Below are 13,156 nucleotides of genomic sequence, written 5' to 3' on the forward strand. Positions count from 1 at the left end.
TTTTCAGGATAGAAAATGTACAGAATAGAGCTAAGCACGGACAAAATCCTAGAGGAAAACCTGGTTCAGTCTGCATTCCACCAGACAGTGGGAGATGAATTCACCTTTCAGCAGGACAATAACCTAAAACACATGGCCAAATCTACACTGGAGTGGCTTACCAAGAAGACAGTGAATGTTCATGAGTGGCCAAGTTACTGTTTTGACTTAAATCTACTTCTGATAAATCTATGGCAAGACCTGAAAATGATTGTCTAGCAATGATCAACAACCAATTTCACAGAGCTTGAAGAATAAAAAATAAAAAAAGAGCAAATGTTGCACAATATAGGTGTGGAAAGCTCTTAGAGACTTACCCAGAAAGATACATAGCTGTAATTGCTGTCAAAGGTGCTTCTACAAAGTATTAACTCAAGGGTGTCATATATTTCTGTAATTCATTTTCAAGACATTTGCTAAAATTTAAAAAAATATGTATTCACTTTGTCATTATGGGGTATTGTGTGTAGATGGGTGATAAAAAAATGTACATTTCAAATTCATGCTGTAACACAACTAAATGTGGAATAAGTCAAGGAGTATTACTACTCTCTGAAGGCACTGTATGTAAAGTGCAATATCAGGGTAATTTACCCGTAGATGGACAGGTGTTTCCCTCTCAACGGTTTCAAGATCCTATCTATTTTACTAAGTTTTCTATCAAAGTTAATAGTTGCAAGATCGTTAGACTTTTCCGGGATATGTACACCAAGCAAATAATTTTCACCATACGCCCATACACCCACTGGTGAAACCTCCAGGTACTCAATTAGCCCCTAAATGTAATCGTTGGATCTGAATTTTATCCCTAACACTTCAATGGCCATAATAAATAGGTATGATGATAGAGGGCAACCTTGTTTTACACCTCTTAACAGTTCAACATTTTCAGAGAAGTAACCATTACTTATTATTTTATATATAGTGTTGTTGTACATTACTTTTACCCATCTTATGAGATATTCTCCAAAGTTGAACAAATCCAGGCACTTATAAACAGATTCTAGATGTACTGTAGCAAAGGCTTTCTCTATAAAGATGATACATTTTTTCCCTGTATTCTCATAGTTTTCAATTATTTCAAATTTTGGCTCCAATATACATGTTATATACAGAAGTATGTGGACACCCCTGCAAATTAGTGCAAATTAGCTATTTCAGCCACACCCGTTGCTGACAGGTATATAAAATCGAGCACACAGCCATGCACTCTCCATAGGAAAACATTGGCAGTAGAATTGCCTTACTGAAGATTTCAGTGACTTTCAACGTGGCACAGTCATAGGGTGCCACCTTTCCAACAAGTCATTACGTCAAATGTTTGTCCTGCTAGAGCTGCCCCAGTCAACTGTAAGTGCTGTTATTTTGAAATGGAAACGTCTAGGAGCAACAACGGCTCTGCCGTGAAGTGGTAGGACACGCAAGCTCACAGAACGGGACCATAGAGCGCTGAAGCGCGTAGCGCGTAACAATAATCTGTCCTCGGTTGCAACACTCACTACGAGTTCCAAACTGCTTCTGGAAGCAACGTCAGCACAATAACTGTTTGTCGGGAGCTTAATGAAATGGGTTTCCATGGCCGAGCAGCCGCACACAAGCCTAAGATCACCGTGCGCAATGCCAAGCATTGGCTGGAGTTGTGTAAAGCTCTCAGAATTTGGACTCTGGAGCAGTGGAAATGCATTCTCTGGAGTGATGAATCACGCTTCACCATCTGGCAGTCCAACGGACAAATCAGGGTTTGGTTAATGCTACCTGCCCCAATGCATAGTGCCAACTGTAAAGTTTGGTGGAGGAGGAATAATGTTTGGGGCTGTTTTTCATGGTTTGGGCTTGGCACCTTAGTTCCAGTGAAGGGAATTCTTAACGCTACAGCATACAATGACATTCTAGACATTTCTGTGCTTCCAACTTTGTGGCAACAGTTTGGGGAAGGCCCTTTCCTGTTTCAGCATGACAATGCCTCGTGCACAAAGCGAGGTCCATACAGAATTGGTTTGTCGAGATCAGCCTCACTAATGCTCTTGTGGCTGAATGGAAGCAAGTCCCTGTAGCGTCTAGTGGAAAGCCTTCACAGAAGAGTGGAGGCTGTTATTAGCAGCAAAGAGGGGACCAACTCCATATTAATGCCAATGATTTTGGAATGAGATGTTCGACAAGCAGGTGTCCACATACTTTTGGTCATGTAGTGTATATTCCTTTTAAGAATCCCGTCTGATCGAGAAGAATAATGTCCGGTAGGACCTTTTTAATTCTATGAGCAATACACTTTGCCAATGCTTTTGCGTTCCAACGTTGAAGGGTGATATGCCCAAAAAATATATATATACTGGGTCTTTGTATTGCTCCCTGGCTCCTGCTTCAGTAGGAGAGCGATCAATCCTTCTTTTTGTGTGTCTGATAGTAGTGGACCTATCAGTAGTTCATTAAAAGTTTGATATATCGAGGCCAGGGGTTTTCCCCGTCTAAAAGGAATCAATTGCCAAATGTAGTTCGTCCTGTGTAATAATGCTATCACAATATTTTTGGGGTGTCACAGAGAGTTTAACATGAATTTTTTCATTCAAAATGAGAATAAGGATTTCGCCATCGTTTAACTATTTTCTGTAGGTTATTTCTGGTCGTGTTTCTATGTTCTAGGTTTAGGAAAAACGTTATACATTTTTTGTCGTTCTCCATCTAATGCTTGTTTTTTTTAGATAAATGAAACCCGATCCTTCCTGAATAAGTTCCTCAAACTCCTTTTGTTTTGCGCCTAGATTATTCAGTTCTTCTGTAGTACATTCATCAACATCATTGATATGTACTGAAACATTTTTCTATTTCTGTTGTAAGTCGTTTCTCCGCTGACCGAAACCATTTTTGTTTTTGGGATGAAAACTAAATTGAGTGGCCGATAAAAAATCTGTTATGAATTCCTTCATTTCTGTTAAGAAAGTACTGTCTGTCAATTAACCCTGGTTACATTTCCAATATCCCATCCTCGTGTAAAGTCTGTTACCTGGAGGGATATAAGTTGATGGTCTGATTGCATTTGATCCTCAATCAATATTTTTTTCAATTTTAGCACCATAGAAAAAGATACCAGAAAATAATCAATCCGGCTAGCTTGATTAAGCTTCCTCCAAGTATATCTTACAAGGTCCAGGTATTTAAGCCTCCAAAGATCAGTGAATTGGAACGCGTCCATAATGGCAATCACCATTGGCATATTATTATTCTGCAACTTGATGATTATCCAAGCTTCTATGTTAAACAATATAACTTTATTGTATTCCTTATGTACCAAATGTTACCCTTGGTATACTGTATATATTCAACTCTTTTGGCTTTTGCCTTATTAAGTATTTGATTTAGGACAGATAAGTAACATTGACCTACACTGTCCAACTTTCAACTACTTTTAACACCCACCAACTTCCTACTGGACACAGACATCATTTCAACATCTATTCCACGTTGGTTCAACATCATTTCATTGAAATTACATGCAAACAATGTTGATTCAGCCAGTGTGTGCCCAGTGAGTTGCGTTGTGTCCAGACTGATACAGGTTAACGTGTTTCCACTGTTTGTGTTTTGTCTTTTCTCTTCCTTTTCCCTCATCACTCTCTCAGGAGACACTGTGTTCCCACAACCCCTTTATGTAACTGCCTGCATCCCTTTATCTCATTCTGTCAGTCTCTGTCTCTCCCTTCGTCAGTCTCTCTCTCTCCCCTATCACCCTATCCTTCCACTATAAGCTCTGTGTCCTGAAACCTTGTTCACATTGGCAGTTTGAAGTGACTCAAATCCTATTTCTTTGCATATCCTATTCAAATCTGTTCTTTTTCCTCCAGTCTGAACAGCCAAAAGCCACATGGAATCTGATATTTCAAGCTACCTATGAAGGTGGTTTGAAGTCTGATACAAATCTGATTCCTGGCCATGCAACTTGTGTCTGAACTGTCAAATCTGATTTATTTGACCTCAAGTGGTTTTTAGACTGTTATTTGGCATATCTTGTTGCAAGCTAGCTAATCTGTTGACAGTTTAACCAGAACATGACGTGGTACTAGCTAACTAGCTTGTTAATTGTTTACAAACAAATGAGTGAATGTGCTAGAAAGTTGACTGCTGTGGCTAGCCAAAAAGGGCTCATTTTGAAAGTTGTATCATCTTATCCTTTGAGGCTTTAAAATTGTTCTTACACTATGATGTTGAACATTCAAAGCAACTGGGAAAAGTCCCAGGCAGGCATCGTCACCTTCTGAGTGACAGAAAGCATGAGCACCACCACCAATCAGCCTACACCACTGCGCACACACTGTCATAACTGTAACGACCCATGGTTTATAAGCGCGGAAATCGACTCTGCCGCTTGAGCATGCTTTTGCGGCACAGTCGATAGCGTGCCGGACCTCGGGCTAGAAGGTCGAGGGTTCGAGACCTGCTCCCTGCTGTTTCATTACATAACTATGACAACTAGGGTAGCCATGACTGCTGTCTGAACACACACAAATCCGATTTGGTCACTTGTAACTTGATGTTTGCGCAGTCAGTATTCCAAAACGGATTTGAGCGTTAAGGCCGCAGTGTGAGCTGTCACATGGATTGACGAAGCAGGTACGGGGAGTAACATTTAATAAATAACGGACATAAAACGAGACAGGAACAGCGTCAGCAAACAGAAAACAAAGACAAAAAACAATCAATGCAGCAGCGGGGAACAGAGCTGGGGAACTGACAAATATAGGGGAGGAAATAAACAGGTGATAAGTGAGTCCAGGTGAGTCCAATAACGCTGATGCGCGTGATGTGGGAAGGCAGGTGTGCGTGATTGCAAGGCAATCTGGCGCCCTCAAGCGCCAGGGGGAGGGAAGAGCGGGAGCAGACGTGACAGTGAACAAGGAATTAGAGAGCACTCCGGTCCTTGTCTCTGGACGGCTCTGACAGAGTAAAGATGGCTGCCGTCAGAGTCCTTAAAGACATGGAGGATGAAGGAGGAAGGGGAGATATGGAACTCAGGAGATGGCTATGCTAGAAAGGACAACAACATCAGATATATAACAAGACCTGTTGAGATAATGCATGAGCTATCTGTTCTGAATCTACGGTTAGAGTTAGGAGTAAGATTAGGATATAGGTTAATGGTTAGGGTAAGAGGTTGTATTTCAGTCAACCCTCTCGGTCTGGAGAGCCACGCGAATCAGTCTGGTCTTACTTTCTTTCTTTTGATGTCTTTCTGTCTTTCTTTCTCTCTTTCTTACATTAATTCAAGCCTTCATTCATTATGATTTCTAGTAGCTTACGTTCATCAGAAGTACAGTACAGTAATGTGTGTCATGTTGAGAAGTTTCCTCTTGGTTAAAACCACCGAGGAGTGGACAGTTACCTGATGATATAGTAAACCAGGAACCTTCTGTGGTGGAAAATATGCCAAAAGAGCTGCATGTTTTGAAGAGTGAGTGTGGATCCAGCAGTGTAAACCTAGCCGTCCTCACAAAGCAGCCCCGTTGTTCTGGCTGAATGAGGGATTAAAGAAAAGAAATATGGAGAAATCCAATATCACAATCAACTGGGCCTAATGCGACGCTCTCACGCAAGGAATCCAATTCTCTGTCAGGCAGACAGAGAGCGGCAAAGAGAGAGATGCAGATGATCTGGTGCTTCTGTCCCCAACCTAGGAGGCCTACAGCAGCACCTAGATCTTCTGCTCAGATTCTGTGAGACTTGGGCCCTGGCAGTGAATCTCAGTAAGACAAAAAATAATGCTGTTCCAAAAAATGTCCAGTAGCCAAGACAATAAATACAAATTCTATCTAGACACTGTTGCCCTAGAGCACACAAAGAATCACACCTACCTCGGCCTAAACATCAACACCACAGGTAACTTCCACAAGGCTATGAACGATCTCAGCGACAAGGCAAGAAAGGCCTTCTATGCCGTCAGAAGGAACATACAACTTAACGTTCCAATTTGGATCTGGCTAAAAATACTTCAACCAGTTACTGAACCCATTGCCGTCTATGATTGTGAGGCCTGGGTTCCACTCCCCAAACAAGAAATCACAAAATGGGACAAACACCCAATTGAGACTCTGCAGGCAGAATTCTGCAAAAAAATACTTGGTGTACAACGCAAAACCCCAAACAATGCACGCAGAGCAGAATTAAGACTATACCTCAGTTTTAAGGTCTCGGCTTAGAGAGAAGCCTCGTAAGGTATACACTGTGGCAGAATACCTGACCATCGTGACTGACCCTAAATTAAGAAAATCCTTGACTATGTACAGACCCAGTAAGCATAGCCTTGCTATTGAGAAAGGCCGCCGTAGGCAGATCTGGCTCTGAAGAGAAGACAGGCTATGTGCACATTGCACTTCCTAACCTCCTGCCAAATGTATGACCATATTAGAGACACATATTTCCCTCAGATTACACAGACCCACAAAGAATTCGAAAACAAACCCAATTTTGATTAACATCCCAGCAGCCAGATCTGTGACCTGTTGCCACAAGAAAAGGGCAACCAGTGAAGAACAAACACCATTGTAAATACAACCCATATTTATGTTGAATTATTTTCCTTTTTGTACTTTTTGTACTATTTGCACATAATATGACATTTGAAATGTCTTTATTCTTTTGGAACTTTTGTGAGTGTAATGTTTACTGTTCATTTTTATTGTTTATTTCACTTGTGTTTATTATCTACTTCACTTGCTTTGGCAATGTTAACATATGTTTCCCATGCCAATTAAGCCCTTGAATTGAGAGAGAGAGAGAGAAGAGGAGAGTTTGGCCAGCGGTGAGTAAGGGGGAGGAGGAAGGGGGTTGAAGATACTATCTTGATTCTCAAACTTTTTGAAGAAGGAAATGACCGATTTGTCATTTGACGATGAAGAAAACCTTTGAATGTTTGACAAACATATAGGCCTATGATTCATGAAAGTCTTACATGAACATCTTAAATGTCTAACATACGTTAACTCCTCATGAGTCCTTATGACCGCGTATTAAGCTCGTATGATAACTAACTGCATGTAACTCTTCAACTCTCCTCTCAAACCAGGTCTGTTTTCCTTGTGTTATTAACGCCCCCTGTGGTTAGGTGATATCATTTTTCTCCGGAGAGTTCCGCCCTCTCTCTCTTGCCACAATGATCCCATTGTCCTCTAAGCTCAGTGTTTCTCAACCAGGGGGTACTAGGACCCCTGGGGGTACTTGGCCTATTCACAGGGGGTACTTGAGAAGACGCATGAGATCATAGGCTGACTGGTAAAATGCATATGAGCGGGTACTTCAAGGGTACTCCGGGCAGAGCAAAATGTACAGTAACCGCAAAAAGGTTGGGATCCAGTCCTCCAATATCCACAACCTGAAAAACACAGATCCTTGACGAAGGTGTTACGTTGTTAATGGTTAACTTCGCTGTTTGTCCTGATCACAACAAGAATTTGCCCAGGCCATTTGATGTATTGTCAAAGTGTCTTTCATTGGTGTAACGTTTACTTACTATAGAGGCTCCATGCAAAAACAACACAAACCCACGGTGCACCCTCCCCTCAGCAGTCAGTCTCTATCTCCTGATTCAGTGAGAAGAAGGGATCTCTATCTCTAGTACACTGACCTACCATGCCCTCTGGTGGCCCGGGGTACAATCCTATTGCACTGGCTGTGCATGTAAAACTTGAGCTACCCCCCCCACAAATTTTGCTACATTGGTGTTAGAAGCTGGATGGGGCTACCTTTAAACCATTGAACCATTGAAGACATAGCCGTGTGTGAGGGACTTGAAGTATGTGGGAGCATTTTCTGAAGGAAGTGGGGTAATGTTATTTCAGCAGGTCTGTCTGTCTGTTTGTGTGTCTGTCTGTCTGTCTGTATACAGTCCCCAAACAACCCAGACACAGACACACTGGGGGTCACGACCTGTATGGTCACACACTCAGTAAATCTCTGACCTTTGACCTCCAGGATGGAGAGGCACATATTTCTCTCGGATTACACAGACCCACAATGAATTTGGAAACAAATCCAATTTTGATAAACTCCCATATCTATTGGGTGAAATACCACAGTGTGCCATCACAGCAGCAGGATTTGTGACCTGTTGTCACAAGAAAAGGGCAACCAGTGAAGAACGAACACCATTGTAAGTACAACCTGGATTTATGTGTATTTATTTTCCCTTTTGTACTTGAACTATTTGCACATCGTTACAACACTGTATATAGACATAATATGACATTTGAAATGTATTTAATCTTTTGGAACTTTTGTGAGTGTAATGTTTACTGTTAATATTTGTTAATTTTCACTTTTGTTTATTATCTATTTCAATGTTTCCCATGATTAATACCCTTAAATTGAAATGGGGGGGGGCTAATAAACTAGCTAGAGAGGGAATGTGACATGGGAGGAAGAGAGCAGAATGACTGCCCAGTTGTTGTTGGCAAGGCAACAGTGTAACATGGGTGAAAGCTGAACAGGAACAGCCACTCAGGGTTTTTCTACATTTTGTGCAGATGCAACCTAGACCTCTTCGGGGCAGTGTTCACCATTGTCCTGGTGTGTAGCTACACCGTATGCTGTAATACAGCGGTCACCAACCGGTCGATCGCGATCTTCAAGGCATTCCTAGTCGATTACCAAACATTTCTGTAGAAAAGCCAACGATGAAGGCTTGCGTTACTTTTTTTGTGCAGTAGCCGGTAGGTGTGTTTGATTCAGAAGCCCTGTGCACCGGATAGGCAACGTGTTCCCATTTTGAACCTTTTCATTTGTCTGAAAAGACAAATATCGGCAGACCAGAATATCTGTGGCTAAATCGAGTGTTTTTAACTGTGCTGGCCAGTTGGATAGCTCAAATCACCGTGCCTACAACTTCCATCAAAGTTTGATACTAACCTACATGAGTTTTCGTAACTTTTTAAAAACCATGACCAGAGAGACTGTTAAAGAATACAGCAAATAGCTGTTGTTTTTATGAGGGACTTCATGTTTAAGTTTTTATTCAGAACTGTCAACACTGTTTTTATTCAACACTATTACAAAATAGTAGCCAAGTGTATCGATAGCCCTGTGTTTTTATTATTATTAGCAGCTCGACGTCTCTATTTTAATATCGAGGAATATTTCACCTTCTCTGGTCATAGGAACAACATGAATTTGTGCCTGAGGCGGATGCGGTGCGACTTGAGATTCGCCATCAGGTGGAAGACGGTGTCCCCTCTAGCCAGTCTCACCGTAGGAAAGGAGGAGAGAGCAGGGACCATGAGAGACGGACCCTCTGCTGCTCCCTCCCTCCGTCCACTGAGACTAATGCCATGTTCAAAACAACTGGGAACTCGGACATCTCCGACTTCAGTGGGTTCAGGACAACTGGGAACAACTGGGAGTTCCGGCTGGGGGAAATCGTTTTGAACGGTCATCCAACTCGGAATTCCAAGTCTGAAACTCAGGCAACTTTCTAGAGTTCCGACTTTCCAACCTGAAGATCACCAGACATCATAATTGTACTTTTTCTTCTTCTTCCGAGTTCCCAGTTGTCTTGAAAGCACCATACCCATCAGATGCAGGTACCATCAGTCCAGTAAAATAAAAAAGCAATTTATTTCAATTTATGCTCAGCTGTGCCTCGCAAGTGTTACACCAACTGGTCTGTTTTGCTATCAAAGCTTGAGTTTTGAAATAGAATATGGTCTGAGAAGAACAATATTGTCAGGCCAGGCATATAGCCAATATGCTGTTTTAATGTATTAGGCCTCTTCACAAACCTCATTCCTACAGAACTGTTTTTAATTAAGTTAATGTTACATTTTTTAAAGTCATGTTTAAAACAACTCTGAGCGATAGATCTCGGCTTGCTTTTTGACTGTGAAAGTCGTCTTGACTCTTGAGAAAAGGTCGGTGACCACTGCTGTAGTAGAATATGTGTTGCACATTTTTAATGTATGAAAACCAAATATTATATTAACAGAGATATGTATATATTTTTTATAATGGATATGAGCCGGTTTGACAGAATATTTTTTCCTGATTTTAATTGTTACCTCAGTTCTCAGTCTTCTGCCCGATAATAGTACTGACGGTTTGTTTTCCACATAACATCAGATGACTGACTGTCACCAAACACACACACACACACACACACAGCTCCTCGCTCCTCTGCCCCTGGTCATGTTTGAGAGTCTCTCAGGAGAGTTCTTGTCCCTGGGGGGGTCGTTCTGGGTCTCTGAGACCTGAACCCATCATAACCTGCTGGAACAATAGGGATCTGCCTCTCCCCCTGTGACCTTCTCCTCTCCCTCTCCCCCTTTGACCTCCCTCTGCCTCTCCTCTCCTCCCCCTGTGACCTTCCTCTCCTCTCCCTCTCCCCCTTTGACCTCCCTCTGCCTCTCCTCTCCTCCCCCTGTGACCTTCCTCTCCTCTCCCTCTCCCCCTTTGACCTCCCTCTGCCTCTCCTCTCCTCCCCCTGTGACCTTCCTCTCCTCTCCCTCTCCCCCTGTGACCTTCTCCTCTCCCTCTCCCCCTTTGACCTCCCTCTGCCTCTCCTCTCCTCCCCCTGTGACCTTCTCCTCTCCCTCTCCCCCTTTGACCTCCCTCTGCCTCTCCTCTCCTCCCCCTGTGACCTTCCTCTCCTCTCCCTCTCCCCCTGTGACCTCCTCCTGCCTCTCCCTCTGTGACCTCCTCCTGCCTCTCCCTCTGTGACCTCCCTCTGCCTCTCCTCTCCCTGTGACCTCCCTCTGCCTCTCCTCTCCCTGTGACCTTCCTCTCCCCCTTTGACCTCCCCTGCCTCTCTTCCCCCTATGACCTTCCTCTCCTCTCCCCCCCCCCTTTGACCTCCCTCTTCCTCTCCCCCTCCCCATGTGACTTCCCTCTTCCTCTAACTCCCCCCTTTTGACATCCCTCTTCCTCGCCCTCTTCACCTGTGATCTCCTACTACCTCTCTCCCTCTCCCTGTGACCTCCCTCTTCCTTCCCCCCTTCGACCTCCTTCTACCTTTCCCTCTCCCTTTGTGACCTCCCTCTTTCTCCCCATGTAACCTCCCTCTTCCTCTCCCTCCCCCGTAACATCCCTCTTCCTGTCCTCTCCCCATGTAACCTCCCTCCTCTTCCTCCCCCCGTAACCTCCCTCTCCCCCCCCCCCGTAACCTCCCTCTTCCTGTCCCCTCCCCATGTGACCTCCCTCTTCCTGTCCTCTCCTCCTGTGACCTCCTACCTCTCTCCTCCCCTTGTGACCTCCCTCTTCCTCTCCCTCCCCCTTTTGACGTCCCTCTCCCACTCCTCTCCCCCTGTGACCTCCCTCTTTTTCGCCTCTCCCTCTGTGACCTCCCTTTTCCTCTCCCTCTGGTGTATCTTCCCCATACTACTCCACTGTCATCACTTCAGTGTGATGACAGGTGAGTTATTCCACAGGTGAAGGCCACTGATAAAGAGAATGACGTTATTATAGTTTACCTCGGTAATCATCAGACCTGGGTTCAAATATGTGTTTTTGATTATGTTTTATTTAAATACTTATTTTCTGTGTTTTTAAGTATTTTCAAATAATGTGGCCCAAATCAATTACTTCTATTGGAACTATTTGAAAGTATTTTTTCCAATAATATCCTATAAATAGCCTACTAAATACTACAAAAGAAATGTGCAAACAGACCTGGGTTAGAATGCGTGGTAGTGTCACGTTCGCTGGAATAAATATCGGACCAAGGCGCAGCGGATGTTGAGTTCCACATAATTTTAATGATAAAGTGAAACTTAGCAAAGACAAAAACAAATAAACAACGAACCGTGACTACAGAGATGCTACGTGCACTAACTCAAAACAATATCCCATTAACACAGGTGGGAAAAACAGCTACTTAAATATTACCAGCTGCCTCTAATTGGGAATCATACAAATCACCAACATAGAAAATAAACTAGAACACCACATAGAAATAACTCAACTAGATCACCCACAGTCACGCCCTGACCCACTTCACCATAGAGAAACAATGGCTCTCTATGGTCAGGGAGTGATAGGTAGTATTTTAACATGATCTGTGTATTTGCGTATTATTGGAGGGGATTTCTCTATTTTCCAAATACATTCCAAAACTCAACTACTTCTGCTTTCAAATAAAAATATACAAATACTTACTTCTAAACGTCTTCATTCTTCTGCACCTGAAATCATGAGACTATTAGGTGAAAATGCATATAAAAGCAATAATTAGAATGTACTCATTTGTAATTATGTCTTTCTGCTTTCTTATTTCTTCCTAGAAATGCAGACCGGTGAGTACACTGGGTAGTAGGGAGGTTAGTAGGGAGGGTAGTAGGGAGGTTAGTAGGGAGGGTAGTAGGAAGGTTGGTTCCTTTACAGAAAATAAAGATTTGGAACATTAATTGGGTACTTTCATCTAAATGTTTGAAAAGTCTTTCTTTTGTTAATTGTCTGTGTCTGCCACTCAGTCCCACTTAAGAGCTGCATTTTAATTTCTCTCAGAGACATTGTCAATGTAATGATTCACCTATTTTCAATCAGCGTTTAACGGTAATTGCATTTTGATTTAGGGCAATTAATCCCCATTTAAGGCTATTTGCATTAATTTGAAATATTAATGGGTTCTTTTGGAAGAGTGGAGAGATGAGGATTTGGCCACCGAGCCCCCTCTGCTCCCCTCCAGGCATATCCAGTCCCATTACCAAGGGTGCCCTGCAATGAAGGAAGGGCGTAAATTAAAAAAAGGAGTTCTCTCTGTTGGATTCTCTATTGAATATAGAAATTGAATCATAGAAAATGAGGTAGTGATAATAGAATTGTATTGGGCAGACACAGCGGTCTGTCTGAACAGGACCTACCAACGTGGCTACAAAATAGAGGGGCGAGAGGGGATAAAGGGATGAGGGGTGTGTAGGGATGAGGATATGAGGGTGGTAAGGGGATGAGGGGGTGTCCGATAAGCATGAGAGAGGGGCAATACATACGAGTGAGGTGGAAAGGGTTTCAGGCCTTGGCCGGTTCTCGTTGTACTCTGATTCAGTGCCTGCCACGGTGTGTCAGACGTCACAGAAGAGATTGTTTTGACACCCCGTTCAGAAATTCAGTAGTATGACGTCTGGTTCATAAATTTTGCAGCCCGTGA

General features: G+C 43.0%; 1 protein-coding gene across 3 annotated transcripts in view; it reads left to right on the forward strand.

Annotated features, from left to right (window-relative positions):
- LOC139543695 (aryl hydrocarbon receptor-like) overlaps positions 1-12,303 on the forward strand; it is a 48,515-nt gene extending 36,212 nt beyond the window's left edge. For all 3 annotated transcript variants that reach the window (XM_071350015.1, XM_071350014.1, XM_071350022.1), the window contains one exon: positions 9,180-12,303. In XM_071350015.1, coding sequence (XP_071206116.1) covers positions 9,180-9,497 — 318 coding nt within the window. In that variant the 3' untranslated portion in view covers positions 9,498-12,303. The remainder of the gene's footprint in view (positions 1-9,179) is intronic.
- The last annotated feature ends 853 nt before the right edge of the window (positions 12,304-13,156 follow it).

This window comes from Salvelinus alpinus, chromosome 18, assembly GCF_045679555.1.
Source record: "Salvelinus alpinus chromosome 18, SLU_Salpinus.1, whole genome shotgun sequence".
Classification (NCBI taxonomy): Eukaryota; Metazoa; Chordata; class Actinopteri; order Salmoniformes; family Salmonidae; genus Salvelinus; species Salvelinus alpinus.